The sequence below is a fragment of the Chiloscyllium plagiosum genome, chromosome 34, assembly GCF_004010195.1.
Source record: "Chiloscyllium plagiosum isolate BGI_BamShark_2017 chromosome 34, ASM401019v2, whole genome shotgun sequence".
NCBI classification, from domain to species: Eukaryota; Metazoa; Chordata; class Chondrichthyes; order Orectolobiformes; family Hemiscylliidae; genus Chiloscyllium; species Chiloscyllium plagiosum.
This window is the reverse complement of record NC_057743.1, coordinates 40,586,660-40,601,571: the sequence shown is the minus strand read 5'-3', so window position 1 is coordinate 40,601,571 and position 14,912 is coordinate 40,586,660. Positions and strand designations below refer to the sequence as shown.

The 14,912-nt window shown below is 39.8% G+C and overlaps 1 protein-coding gene across 2 annotated transcripts in view; it reads left to right on the top strand.

The window, feature by feature from the left end:
* cfap74 (cilia and flagella associated protein 74) overlaps positions 1–14,912 on the top strand; it is a 220,211-nt gene that overhangs the window by 148,277 nt on the left and 57,022 nt on the right. The window contains exons 23-25 of one of the 2 annotated variants that reach the window (XM_043676311.1): positions 2,412–2,499; positions 4,885–5,058; positions 11,201–11,334. In XM_043676311.1, coding sequence (XP_043532246.1) covers positions 2,412–2,499; positions 4,885–5,058; positions 11,201–11,334 — 396 coding nt within the window. The remainder of the gene's footprint in view (positions 1–2,411; positions 2,500–4,884; positions 5,059–11,200; positions 11,335–14,912) is intronic. The other variant, XM_043676312.1, reaches the window with a different exon arrangement.

Genomic DNA, 14,912 nt, shown 5'->3' with positions numbered 1-14,912 from the left:
AACTCAGCACCGCCTTCCTAACCTGCAATCTTCTTCCCGACCTCTCCGCCCCCACCCCAGTCTGGCCTATCACCCTCACCTTGACCTCTTTCCACCTATCACATTTCCGACGCCCCTCCCCCAAGTCCCTCCTCCCTACCTTTTATCTTAGCCTGCTGGACACATTTTCCTCATTCCTGAAGAAGGGCTTATGCCCGAAACGTCGATTCTCCTGTTCCCTGGATGCTGCCTGGCCTGCTGCGCTTCTCCAGCAACACATTTTCAGCTCTGATCTCCAGCATCTGCAGACCTCACTTTCTCCTCAATATTATCATGTCTCCCTCCCCAGTGAACATTGATGCAAAGTAACCATTCAAAATCTCACCTATTCTCTCAGGTTCGAAACACAACCTTCCTTCCTTATTCTCTAGTGAACCAATCCTTTCTCTAGTTAACCTGCTTGCTACTTATATAAGAATAAAAGGCTTTGGGATTCTCCTTAATTCTGCTCACTAAAGTTATTTAATGACCCCTTTTAGCCCATTTGCTTCCTCGTTTCAGACTGGTCCTACTCTTCCGATATTTCTCCAGGGCCCGTTTTGTTCTTAAATGCCAGGACCTTGTGTACGTTTCCCTTTTCCTCTTGGCTAGTCGCACGATTTCTCCTGTCATCCATGGTTCACGAATCTTGCCTTCCTATCCTTTGCTTTCAACAGGACATGCCTATCCTGCCCTATCTTTGAAAGCCTCCCACATATCAAATATGGACTTCCCTTCAAATAGCTGTGTCCAATCCACATTTCCGAGCTCCTGCCTAATTTTGATATAATTGGCCTTGGCCCAGTTTAGTACTCTTCCCTTAGGACCACTCTCATCTTTGTCTATGAGTATTCTAGAACTTACAGAATTGTGGTCACTGTTCTCAAAGAAATCCCCCACCGCAACTTCTACCAGCTGGCCTGGCTCATTCCCCAACACCAGGACCAATATGGCCCCTTCCCTCCTCAGACTATTAACATGTTGCTCTAGAAAACTCTCCTGGACACTTCTTACAAGTTCTGCCTCATCCAGACCTTAGACACTAAGTGTACCCCAGTCAATGTTGGGAAAATTAAAATCTCCCATCACCACCACCCTGTTGCCTCTACATCATTCCATAATCTATTTACCTATTTGTTCTTCTACCTCACGCTCACAGTTGGGAAACCTGTAATACAACCCCAACAATGTAACTGCACCTTTTGTATTTCTCAGCTCCACCCATAATGCCTCACTACTCAAGCCCTCCATAGTGTCCTCCTTTAGCACAGCCGTGATAGCACCCCGACCAACAATGCGACTCCTCCCCCCCTTTTACTTCCTTCCCTGTCCTGTCTGAAGCATCTATATCCTGGAACATTTAGTTGCCAATCATGCCCTTCCTTCAACCAAGTCTCATAATTGCAATAACGTCATATCCCAGGCACCAATCCAAGTCCTAAGTTCATCTGCCTTACCCATAATACTCTTTGTATTAAAGTATGGCACTTCAGGCCACCAGTTCTTTTGCATTTACCTGCTCTCTCCCTACTCTTCCCCTTATTAATGCTATCTTCACGTGTAAAAAAGAATGACTTAGTGAAAGGATATTGGTCTCCATGTTATCTCTCTCTGCCACCTGTCTGCCGCCACAACACTGAGCACAGCTTTGTATTTAATTTTTGAAATGTAGAAATGACTGAATTTACGAGAACTAACAAACAAAATGAATAAATATCATGAGCTTTGAACTATTTGTTAATATGCTGGGAAATTGAGTACAGCTTGAACTCTTCTCCACACCAAAATAGAGTCACCAGCTGTTTCACATCGTTCACCTCAGTATGTCATTGGTCATTATATTATCAGCTCTTATTTCTAACGAATTCATTTTTCACTAAAGTTGCAGTATCTACTGACAGGGGTCTTTTTATTTGGACAATGCTCATTTTCCTGACTGTATTTCAATCAGTTTGTTCTATTGGTCAAATTAGAATGTAATTAGTTGGATAGCATAGATTACAATAATTAATTCCTGACTTGCAAAGTACAGGTAGTTCTTCTATAACGCAATGATTGTGTTCTTGTGCAACCCCACAGTATAGAAACAGCTTTAGAAACAGCATTTAAAGTGTTGGTGATGTAATCGTGTTACAGCCATTACACATTTTAATGTTCGCACTTTAGAAATAGTGTCCCCAATTCATCAATAACATTACAGTGAATTCACATTAATGAAATAAGTGTTATAGCAGAACAACCTGTAGAACAATATATTTGTGAGGCATATTATAAGTTTGGAAATTTTTTTCTAGATTAGAAACTGACAGAAAATCTTTTGTAAGGTTTGTTACTGTGTGTTTTTAAGACTGCAAATGACAATGAAAATTTCAAAGTTATGTCATCTATTTCAGGAAATCTTTACCAGAAGATGCTAAAAAATATTTCAACAAGGAAACGAGAGTCCTGGAAGCTCCAATGAACATATTGGTGGCAAATCAGGTTGCTATTTATTTTTTGTAATGTGCCAAAACAGTGTCCACCTGAGACTTGAATGTTTACGCTCGCCAATGAAATAGTTAATATTAACAATGTTTTTAAATCAATTGCTATACTTCCCAGAACACTTAATAGTTCATGCACACTGATGCAAAATTGGTGCAATAGCAATAGTAATAGCAATAGACTCCTACCTTATACTAAGGCTCGAACTGACTTTGAAGTTAAGTAAACAGCCTCCAGAAAGATGCCTCCCTCCATGTTCCATGGTATGGCTACATCTGTGTTGGAAATAGTGTAGTTGGTACAGAGTAAAACATAATCTTTCACCACTTAATGACATACATACTACAATACAGAAATTGGTGTTTTACCCAATCAATCCATTTATCCTGCATACACACTGTATTTCAATTCCCATACCACAACCTATTCAGATGTTTCTCTATCCCCAGTCTAACTTATTCTTAAAGATTGTTCTAAGCGTACCTTTTCAACTTGCCACCTAAGTTGCTTGTAAATCGCAATGAAAATTGCTTATCAACTCAAAATCAGATGGATTCTATAAACAGTAGGCAATGTAATCCTCCTGGACACACACCAAGCAATTAAGACAAATATTTGCTTCAGGCAATAATTTCAAAAGCAAATTCCACAATTCAACCCACTTCTGTCTATTAATTTTTGTAATTTAAATGTGGCCGGTAGGGCTAACTTATGGTGTCCATCCATAATTGTCTTTGAAAGTGATGCTGCACTGTCTTCTTGAACCTCTGCTGTTCATATCATGTAGGTACACCCACAATGCTACCAGGGAGGTAGTTCCAGTATTTAAACTAGTGACTTTTGGAAGGACTGACAATAAGGTTATAAGTTAGGATGGTTTGTGACATGAAGTGAAACTTGAAGGTAGTTCTTTTCCATGTGTCTGTTGTCCTTGCCCTTCTAGATGATAGAAGTCACAGGTTTGGAAAAGGCTGTAAAACGAACCTTGGCAAGTTGCAGTGTAATCATCTTATTTCTGCTTTCTTGTTCTTAATTTCTAACATCTCAACTTATCCCTTGGTTTCCACGTCCCAAGTCCCTTGTACACTGTAAATTCAGTTTCTACCTACTCTCAGTTCTTAATCTAATAAGCCTCTATCAAATCATTCCTGTTTCCTAATGATAACATCCCACTTTTTCAAGTGTGTCTTTGTATTTTCTTCACATGATATGGTAACTTAATAAACTTGTACGGTGGTTCTCTATTAAGTCAGATTTCTTCTGATAGTGTGAAGCCCAAAGCCGCACACAATATTTTGATAAATACAAAGTACCATGGATTCTGGAGATCTCAAATCATGACAGATAATGCTGAAGAAACTCAGCAGGTCTGGCAGTATCTGTGGAGAAAAAAAGTGTTGATATTTCAAGTCTAATATGACTCTTACTTAGAATCAGTCCTGGTTAACTTTCCATAGTACTATAATTGTCGCCTTTCAAATGTTTTACATACAGTAAATTCACTTTATGTCTCAGCTATTCTTGCCATAAAAATCAATATGGCAGCACAATGATTGTAGAATCATTGAATGTTTCAGCACCAGGAGGCCTTTCAGCCCCATGCTGGACTTCTAAAAGACCAATATGACTTTCCCCATATCCTTTTACATACTTTTTAACTATCCATCCATATCCCTTCAAAACTTATCACAAATATTGCTTTCGTGACTTCTCTCTTTAAAATTCTTCATAAAAGTTTTCTAATTTTTATGGTAATCTAAAATGTTATACATTATAATTTTTGATTTTCCCATCTGTGCAAGCAGCCCTTTATTTAGCTTATTAAAGCTTCTCAGTTTTGAACTACTCTATCAGATCTCGGTGTTAACATGTTCTGTAGCTGAGAAAGGTCGTAGTCTGACTCCTTTCTCATCATCATCAGAGCTACCCTTCCTTATTTATTGTTATATGACAAAAATGGAATGTTCACTCATTTGTTACAAGCACTTATACTTTATAGTCCTTCATAGAGATAGCCAAACCAAAATGAGTTTTCATTGTGCATCATTATTTCTAGTATTTTGAATAAGAAAATCAAAAATTCAGTTCCTATGGCGTAACGGGAGAGGCTTTTTTTGAATGGTGATGGTTGTGTACAAAAAATAAATAAGTAGTTAATGACCCATAGTGCCTCAGTATATTTTGGTTTGATTAAGGGTTAGACAACAAATCAAGATCTGAAGGAAAATGTTAAATTTATGTATTTTCTCTCTTTCTAACTCTCACTTTCTCTTGTTCTCTGGAGTTTCTTGGCTACCTCTTGTTGTTTTAGAAAGAATATAATTTTAAAAACTTGCAAATAATTCTACTTGAAGGCACTCATGGGATTTACCTTTCTTTTAGACTAGATCAATTCCTTTCATTGTTCACGCAATTGTCACCAGTTCGGACTTAGAGATTGATTATCAAACGATTGACTTTGGTTATTGTTCGATCTATGAGTCTGTGTGGACTACTATCAGTCTCACAAACAAATCAATCCTGAGCCAGGAATATGGATTTGTTGATATTCCAGAGGTAAGAGAGATGTTATTGAATTTCAGTCCTGCTGGGATGACATTTATCAATAAGTGAAAGAAAATACAGGATAAAACACAGCCTATTGACAAATATCTGGATTAGTGGTTTCCAACATCTGCAGTCATTGTTTTTACCTATTGACAAATATGGCAGGTCCATGGTCTCTTCTGGCCATGGTTCCTCATGCTGACTTGGTAGGGAGGTCCTGCACAGACCTCTAATTATGTGGTCCAATGAAGTCATTAAAATTTAATCTGCATGTTTAAAGAAGGGTCCCATTGACTTCCTTTGAGCATTCCTTTGACCAGCTCAGAAGTGTATGTTAAGATTAGAATCCACAGGAAACTCAAGCATGATAAAAATGCACAGGCCATTTTAAGTTCCACGGGCTAAATTATTGAAGTGTAGTTGTGTCCTAAAACAAGGAAATTGGCTGTCCTTTAATGACAGACATAAGCCTTATCATTGTTGCTGGCATCCAAACTTTAATTTCCCTGTTGCACCATGCATCCAGCACAACATAAATTTGTAGCACCAAACTATTTTAATGAGCTGCCAAATCAGATTTATTGAGAATGGACTCCTGAAAAATCTGAAGGATAATGGTTCTGATGGTGGTGCAGTATCTCAGTCATACAGGGTAATAAAACAGGTTGCTTTGTTTGAATTGCTGTTTTTATAAGAACGTTTTTTTCTCAGTTTTTTGGCATCAAAAGACAGAGCTCTTTTAATGACTGATAGCAGGGATCAATATTCCCTCATAACATCTCAAGCACTGACAAGAACCTGGACTCTTAATCAAAGCTTTATATCAAGCTGTAAAGTGAATATTACTAACAGGTAACAGAATACACTCTGTGCAATATTAACCTGTTAAAATTTGGGATTATAATTTTCTAGATTATTTCCATAATTGTTGATCAGTAATTTACAACAGTTTTCAGCAATGTTATTAGGGTCTCTAATGTGTGTTAAATTAAAGCTTAAAAATGAAGAGAGTTGGTTTCAATTCAAGGTGAATTAAAGCATGATTTGTTTACTTGTACTAATCCTCTGCTGGTCACAATAAAGCTTGAATTTTAAAAATGAGATGATATTGCAATATATCAATATATCATAATTGATATATCAATATATCAATATATATCACTCAGTATCAGTAACAAGTCACCCACTACCTTACGTTAGAAAGAATTAGCTTACTCCAAGCAAAACTTAAGCAATTCTGTAAAAGTTATGAACAAAATTGTTTATACTGCAAATTTATTCAACTATCATTCTTGAGAATTAGCATACACACACACACACACACACACACACATATGACTGGGAAAAGATATAAAAAGACTGCAGACTTAAAGTACTTTGCCGAGTAACAATAAATTCAGAAAAGGGACAGTTCATAGATTGTCCCAAATGCTGGTGTGCAACTGAAGTCACTTTCCACACAAACTGGTGACTCTCGGATTTCTTCCTGTACTAGGAATGGCTGGCTGATTTTGTTTTATCGTGAGAGTAAAAATAATTCAGAATTCTCACATAAAAAACTCTTTTCTTGAAGTGTTGAGTCATCCACTGCTGTTCCAGGTAGGTTATGTTTCTGACCATCAATGTTCAAATCCAATTACCTTATTACACTGAAAACATGGACCATGTGACTTCACTCTGAAAGTATTTTAGACTCAGTGAGCTGAATTTTCCCAAAGGTCAGCTAGTTGTCAATTTTGGAGAGTTTTCCTCTGAATCCCAAATGGTTCTTCTCTCACAATGTTACAGTGCTCAACTCATTAATTCTGCAACATGCCTCCAAAGCTATCTTGTTCTGGGCAGTAGAGAAATGCTTGTCACTGACAGGACCTTGTAGCATTCATGTTACAGACATCATATTTAAACCCAGAACTTGGGGTGTGTCAAACACTGCCAGACTGATCTGAAATAGTCACTTGGGTTAGCGCAGTGTTCATGATTTGGAGGAATGAAATCAATGCTACAAGACACTTAATGACCTTCTACACTCCACAAGGTGAATACTTCTCTCTGATCTTCTTAAGATCTTCTCTCTGCTACCTCACACCACTCTAACTTTGCCATTTCTCCCAGCAAGGCCCATAGTCCACCAATCTCCCTATTTCATGCCGCATCCTTTCTCAATGGTTCTTAACCCACACCATCCTCCCAAACTGCTAACCTGCCCTGCTCTCTGCACTTAATACTTGTTCGTTCAGACACAAAACCACCTTCCTAACAGACAAAGGACCAGACCCCTGACTGACCATAGTGCCCTGAACTGGACTAAGAATTACTCCCCTCAGACTTTCAGATATGGCCATTTGGTTGAAGCACATTGAGTCATAGTAATAGAATTATACAACACAGAAACAGACCCTGCAGTCACTGGCCAGCCATCCCAATCTGACCTAGTCCCACTTGCACTGTGTTTGCCATGTAAGTTGCTCCCAAATGCTGTGATTGTGATACTGACATAGCACAGTGCCAGTCAACAATATGCCCATCGTCTTGACTGTTCATGCTGGCAAACAGTTCAAGCTGGACTTCACCAGTTTCCTCATTTCCCCTCCCCCCACTTTGCCCCAGTTCCAACCTTCCAGCTCAGCACTGTCCTCATGACCTGTCCTACCTGCCAATCTCCCTCCCCACCTATCCACTCCACCCTCCCCTCTGACCTATCACCTCCATCCCCACCCCCATTCACCTATTGTACTCTTTGCTACAGTCCCCTACCATCCTCTCTGACCTATCACCTCCATCCCCACCTCATTAACCTATTGTACTTTTTGCTACCTTCTCCCCAGCCCCGACCTCCACTTATCTCTCCACCCTGGACGCTCCCTGCCTCCATTCCTGATGAAGGGCTTTTGCCCGAAACGTTGATTTTCCTGCTCCTCGGATGCTACCTGACCCGTGCTTTTCTAGCACCACTCTAATTAGACTCTGGTTTCCAGCATCTGCAGTCCTCACTTTTGCCTAAACAGTGCAAGCTACCTAGCTTTCTGTCTGTTCTAAAAGGAGATACAAGGCAAAGCAGGGATGCTTTGGGCATCCAAGTAAGCAGAGGGTGAGTGAATTTAAAAACAGCAAGTTAACAGCTACAAGATGCACCCAGCTGTGATCATGAGTTGGCTGCCTGTTCTTGTGTGCTAAGCAATGATAGTACTATTCCAATGTAGCTCGTCAGTTCAGCTCCAAAGTACAGTAGTAAGGTGCTGAACTGCATTGGACCATACTAATGTGATGAAGCTAATGCCAACCATCATGAAGGAAGGGTGCAGGTGTTTGCTGTCCATGGGCCGTGCCATGAAGTGTTGAGGTGTTGCACAATATGGATGCTTGGAGAAAAAAGCAGAAACACCATAAACAGTACAGCACAGGAACACATGTCTGTGCCAATGGTGATGCCATTCTAAATCAATCCCAACTGCCTACTCCTGGCACGTAATGCTCTATTCCCTGACTGTTTATGTTTTTGTCTAAATACCTCCTAAAAGTTGCTATCGTATCTGCTTCTACCACCTCCCCTGGCAGTGTGTTCCAGGTACATACCATCCTCTGTGTAAAAACTCTGCATTGCACATTTCCCTTCAACTTCTCCCCCTCTCACATTAAACCTAGCCTCTAGTATTTTACACATTTCCCCCCGGAAAAAAGATTTCAACAATCTGCCGTATCCATGATCCATCTGTGAAGATGCAGAGGAAATGGGAAGAATTTTAAATGAATTCTTTGTCAGGGGATGATGTGGATGTAGTAATCCAAAAGGGTTCCAAAATCCATCATGTCACACTTGTCCAAATTAAACTCCATCTGCCATTTCTTCGTCCAACTTTCCAACTTTCCTGTTATGGCCTTTAATAAACTCTGTCATGATCCACAACTCCATCAATTTCAGTGTCGTCTGCAAGCTTACTAATCAGATCACTTACATTTTCATCCAAATCATTTATATATGTTACAAACAACAGAGGTCCAAACCCTGACCCTTGCAGAAAACCACTGGTCACAGACCTCCAGTTAGAAAAACACCCCTCCAATTTGCCTCTGTCTTCTATGACCCAACCAATTTTGTATCCAACTTACCAACTCACCGTTGATCCCATGTAACTTAATCTTCTGGACCAGTATACTATGAGGGGCCTTGTCAGATATTTTGATAAAATTCATGTAGACAACATCCACTGCTCTGCCCTCATCCATCATCTTTGTCACTTTGGGAATAATTCTAAGAATACAACCTATACATCCAGCTTTTCAACTTTCTATCTAACTCCCTAAATTCCCTTTGCAGGACCTGATCTCTCTCCCTGCCTTTGTCGTTAATATCAGTATGCACCATGACCTGCAGCTGCTCACCCTCCCCTTTCAGAGCGTCCTGTGTCTGCTCAGAGACATCCTTGATCCTGGCACCAGGGAGGCAACACACCATCCTGCAGCTACAGAAATGTCCATCTATATACAGCCACAACTATAGAGTCTCTAACACTACTGCTCACGTACACCTCCACCCTCGCTGCTGTACAGCAGAGGCAGTTGTGGTGCCGCTGATCTGGCAGCTTTTGTTTCTTTCCACTGAGAGGCCATCGACCCCGCCCCCTGAATAGTAACCAAAACAACAAACTTGATTCAGAGACAAATAACCACAGTTGGCTCCTGTACTGCCTGAAATATTGAGAATTTCACTTTTTTCATTCTTACCATTATTTCCTTTCTTTCCTGCCATTGTCCACATCATTCAGCTGGGAAAGTTCAGCCCATTATCTGCCTTGCTCTTTGTACCTAATTAGTCATCATTACTATATTTATTTTGTTCATATTTGTAAGGTAAAGGATCCTTTGGTATTTCCATTAAATCCTGGAGTTCTGCCATTTATTTTCTTACCCTCAGTTCTCCACATAATCTGTTTTTTTTAAGTGATTATGGCCTATCAAGCCAGATCCTAACAAATAAATTGTCCAGTATTCTCATAACTGGGATCATATTTTAGCGATCATTAACGTAGTACCTCACACGAGAGTTGCATATGCTTATCTTTTAGTACTTGAGCTACGAATTACAGAACTTCAAAAATTCAGATTACATTAGTGATGCGGAGGTGAAAAATATTACTTTTTGAAATAATTGCACAGAGGCTGGTATCTCCTCGCCAAGTCACCCTTTATTTACATGTGCATAGTACACTGGCTGTAGCCAGCCAGTTCGGAGTCAGTCCCTGAACTGAGGAGTTTCTAAATCACCTCTTTTTTTTTAAGTAGGTTCAGGCAGCAGCAGTAGTAGTGGTGGAGGTAGTGAGTAATGCAGCTGAACACATGCCAAAGAAACAAAACAAAAACAAACAAAGGAAGGTAATGTCTCCAGGCAAGAAAACTTTTCCCCATAGTATGCTGGCTGTGGCCAGCCAGCTTGGTGTCAGTCCCTGAACTAAGGAGATTCTAAATCTCCTGGTTATATTTATTTTTTAGCTTTCTTTTTCTGGTTAGTTTTTTTTGTTTCCCCCCCACACTACTACCATAAAGTAGTAGTGCTCATATTCCTCAGCACTCGTGTTGTGTGTGTGCAGGTGCAAGATACAGTGAAAAACACCAAGTGAAAATAACTTTATTAACGTTCCACCACCAGAAAAGATACCTGTGCGGCCAATGAACCAAGCAAAGCCCAGAGCGAGCAATGCTTACGTGAAAAAGATGAAGGGGAGGGTAGGGACTAAATGAAAATAGAATTGGAGGGGAAAATAAAGCACTGCATTCCCCATGGTGCCCACCTCTGCCTAAAGAGGCCAAGAGTAATGGTTGACACCGTGTTCTCCATCATCTCTGAGTTATACTGGTCAGCCAGGGCTTTCCTGATTGACGCAGGTTAACAACCTCAATCAATTATCTCATAGTCAACAAGATCCAGCTGGTTCCGATCACTACACTTTTATCATTGTACTTAAACGTGTCCTATTATGCAGTTCTCAGCTCATAATCCTGAATGTAAAATTTGACACAGTAAAGCTCAAAGCTAGTTTACTTGACCCTAAATGCTAACTCTGATTTTTCTCCACAGATGCTGCTCAGCTTTTCCAGCAATTTCTGTTTGTGTTTCTAGTTTTTGTTTTCTTGTCACTTCTTCTGTTTTTTACAGTATGTAGAAGTGCAACCTAATGATGGGTTTGGTGTACTTTTACCTCTGGAAACTCTGAATATTGATATCATAGTCAAAGCCAAAGAAGCCAAAGAATACACCTTTGAGTTAATTTGCAAGTCTGAGATTAACAGGTAATCAAAGTTTATGTGGAGTATCTGCTTCTAACTAGGACTAATTTTGTTTTTGGAATTCTTGAGATACTTTATGCCGTATAATCCATTAGGGCCCCTAAGATCTATAGTATGAACATTGAACATAGAACAATACAGCACAGAACAGGCCCTTCTGCCCACGATGTTGTGCCGAATATTTGTCCTAGCTTAAGCACCCATCCATGTACCTATCCAATTGCCACTTAAAGGTCGCCAATGATTCTGACTCTGCCACTCCCACAGGCAGCGCATTCCATGCCCCCACCACTCTCTGGGTAAAGAACCTACCCCTGACATCCCTCCCATACCTTCCATCCTTCACCTTAAATTTATGTCCCCTTGTAACACTCTGAAACAATCATGCCTTTACAATCATGCTAGTGGTGGTAGATTCCTAATTATTTGTGTTTGTCCAAATTGTAAATGATTTTGTTGTCTTTAGTCAACTCTGTCATGACTGAAGATTTCAATGTGAATACATTAGGGACCGACACAGAATTGTCATGACAAGAGAGTCAAGGATTTAGGGAACAGGCAAAAAAGTGGCATTAAAGCCTCAATCTGATTAGCCATAATCTTATTAAATGGCAGAGCATGTTCAGTGGACTGACTGGTCTACTCCTGCTCCTATCTCTTATGATCTGATTGGTGTTTGGGGTAAGCTTATTATTGCTTATGTTTATTTTGCTCAGGTTTATAAAGTAAAGTTTCTTTTAGTGTTTCCATTTAATCTTGGAGACATAATATCCGCTAATGTGGCATTTCCTAAGGATCAAACTGAAATACTTGTTACTGTAATTAATGTACGACACTTCAGCCTGTTCACAAACTGACAAACCTTGAAATACTGTAAAATAAACTCTCACGATAGACCGTAGATATATTAGAAGTAACTAATAAATTGTAGCAAGAAAGCAGTCATCACCTCGTGCTTCTTTTACAGAAGAAAAAGTCAGTTCCTCTTCCCTCAGAAATGTTTTCACTTTGAAGATAAGGTTGAGAGAGAGGAAATCAAAAGGTTTATTTTAATAATAAATTTAGTTCTTACTTAGGTAAAGTTCAAAAGCAGAAGTTTCCAGAGCCTAAATCTGGCAAGGAAGATGACAATCTAATAATCTGCCAGATTTAATGGTATGATAATTATGTACAAAACAATTAGGACAGCTTTGTGATGAAGCAACAGTACTAATGATTATATTTAAACAGCATTAGCATATTCTGCCTCACCTTTCACCAAGCAGCCTTGGAGTTACCTTATACTCAAAACCCAATTCTATCTTAATGAATGCACAGTTCTTACTTATTTTGAAAAACATCTTATTTTAATCCTAAAGTACCACAAAGAGGAAAGAGAATATCAGGGAATGGACAAAATACTCATTTTTTTTATCTTCAGTGTTACTTGCTAAGAACAGTGGCCAATAACAAATGGTGATTGGGCTGTTGGTGTTTTCTGTAAGACTGTAGCAGGAGGAACCCTTATACTCAAGACCCATGACTTCACCAGTTTCACCATGAGTGTTACTGCGTTGGTTTAATCACCAAAATGTCCCATTCCACTCATTTGTATTTCCTACCAGACAAAAAGAAATGTTGACTGGGCTTATTTAATTAATTCAAAACGAATTTGTTTATTATGGACAAAACTCATTCTTAAAGCAATTGCCAACTATTGATTAACACCTAGGCTATGGTCCAGAATTTAAGTGGGTATCCCATTAATCCTTAACCCAGACACACTCAAACAACACAAAAAGGTAAGTCTCTGCGGAGATGATAAGTTGTGCTTTTTTTTAAAAAAGTAAAAGGATGAAAAACCAAAGCCCATGAGATAAAGTCTGAAAACAAAATTCAAATTTTGATAACTTCTTAAGTCTGCTGAAATTTCCCGTTGACAAAGCTGAATTGCTGACAGCTGAAGATTGCTGATAAAGGTCCAGTTCCGATTCCAATCAACTTAAATTTGTGTTGTCAAGAATTGGTCACAGTCCACCACTTAAGGATTCACTTGATAAATGGAAGGACTGGCATTTGGAAACTCTACCAGGTACCCAGGGGCTCCTTTAAGAAGCAAGAATTCAAGAAAGTTTACAGCTACGGAGTAATTCCTCTACTCACACTAATGTCTGGGTTGCAAAACAGAATTCTGAGGCCAGAAACAGTTGTATAGACACCTTGTCCTTTCAAAGCCATGCTTTTTACCAGTACTTCAATCCCACTCCCCCCCCCCCCCCCGTAAACCCCATTTCTTATCTGCTTGCCTTTTGCCTAGCTGCCTTTTCAAAATCATTTGACTTCCCAAAACACAGCAAGTGGCTTACAGCATACATTAAACTTTTAATGTCAGTAATTATCAAATAACAGCCCACATACTTCTGAACACAATTACAAGAAATTACATGATCCTATTTATTTGAGAAAATGTCCAAATAATTCCATGTCTTAATGTTCACGCATTTGTAAATATAAATGTGTATTTCCGACAAACTTTCCAATATGGATAATGTCAGCATTATCCCAATGAGGTAGTAATTCAGTGCTAAAATGATAAAGCTCAATTCCTTACCGAGCATCGCTCTGGGAGTATCATCACCACAAGGACACTTACAATCAAAGAGGAAAGCAGAGCAGAAAGGCAGGAGTAATAAATGTGGTTTTGCCAAAGTTTTCACATTTCTCTCCCTCCTGATTTGGAGATGCCGGTGTTGGACTGGGGTGTACAAAGTTAAAAATCACCCAACACCAGGTTATAGTCCATCAGGTTTAATTGGAAGCACTAGCTTTCGGAGTGTCGCTCCTTCATCAAGTGAACAATCACCTGGACAAACACCTGATGAAGAAGCGGAGTGATGAAGGAGCGACACTCCGAAAGCTAGTGCTTCTAATTAAACCTGATGGACTATAACCTGGTGTTGGGTGATTTTTAACTTTGCCCTCCCCCCGATTTTTGTTTTTATATGCTAGAAATTTGAGATTAAAAACAAGGATTTGCAGTTTAGGTAATATAAAAACAAAAGGAGTATGATCATGGTGAGATTTGAAACTGAGGAATGGGATTGTGGGAGGTATTGGGCGGCACGGTGGCACAGTGGTTAGCACTGCTGCCTCACAGTGCCAGAGACCTGGGTTCAATTCCCGCCTCAGGCGACTGACTGTGTGGAGTTTGCACGTTCTCCCCATGTCTGCGTGGGTTTCCTCTGGGTGCTCCGGTTTCCTCCCACAGTCCAAAAATGTGCAGGTCAGGTGAATTGGCAATGCTAAATTGCCCGTAGTGTTAGGTAAGGGGTAAATGTAGGGGTATGGGTGGGTTGCGCTTCGGCGGGGCGGTGTGGACTTGTTGGGCCGAAGGGCCTGTTTCCACACTGTAAGTAATCTAATCTAATATAGCAGTTTGGATCAGTAATTGGTTTGCTGAAAGAAGACAAAGGGTGGTGGTTGATGGGAAATGTTCATCCTGGAGTCCAGTTACCAGTGGTGTACCGCAAGGGTCAGTGTTGGGTCCACTGCTGTTCGTCATTTTTATAAACGATCTGGATGAGGGCATAGAAGGGTGGGTT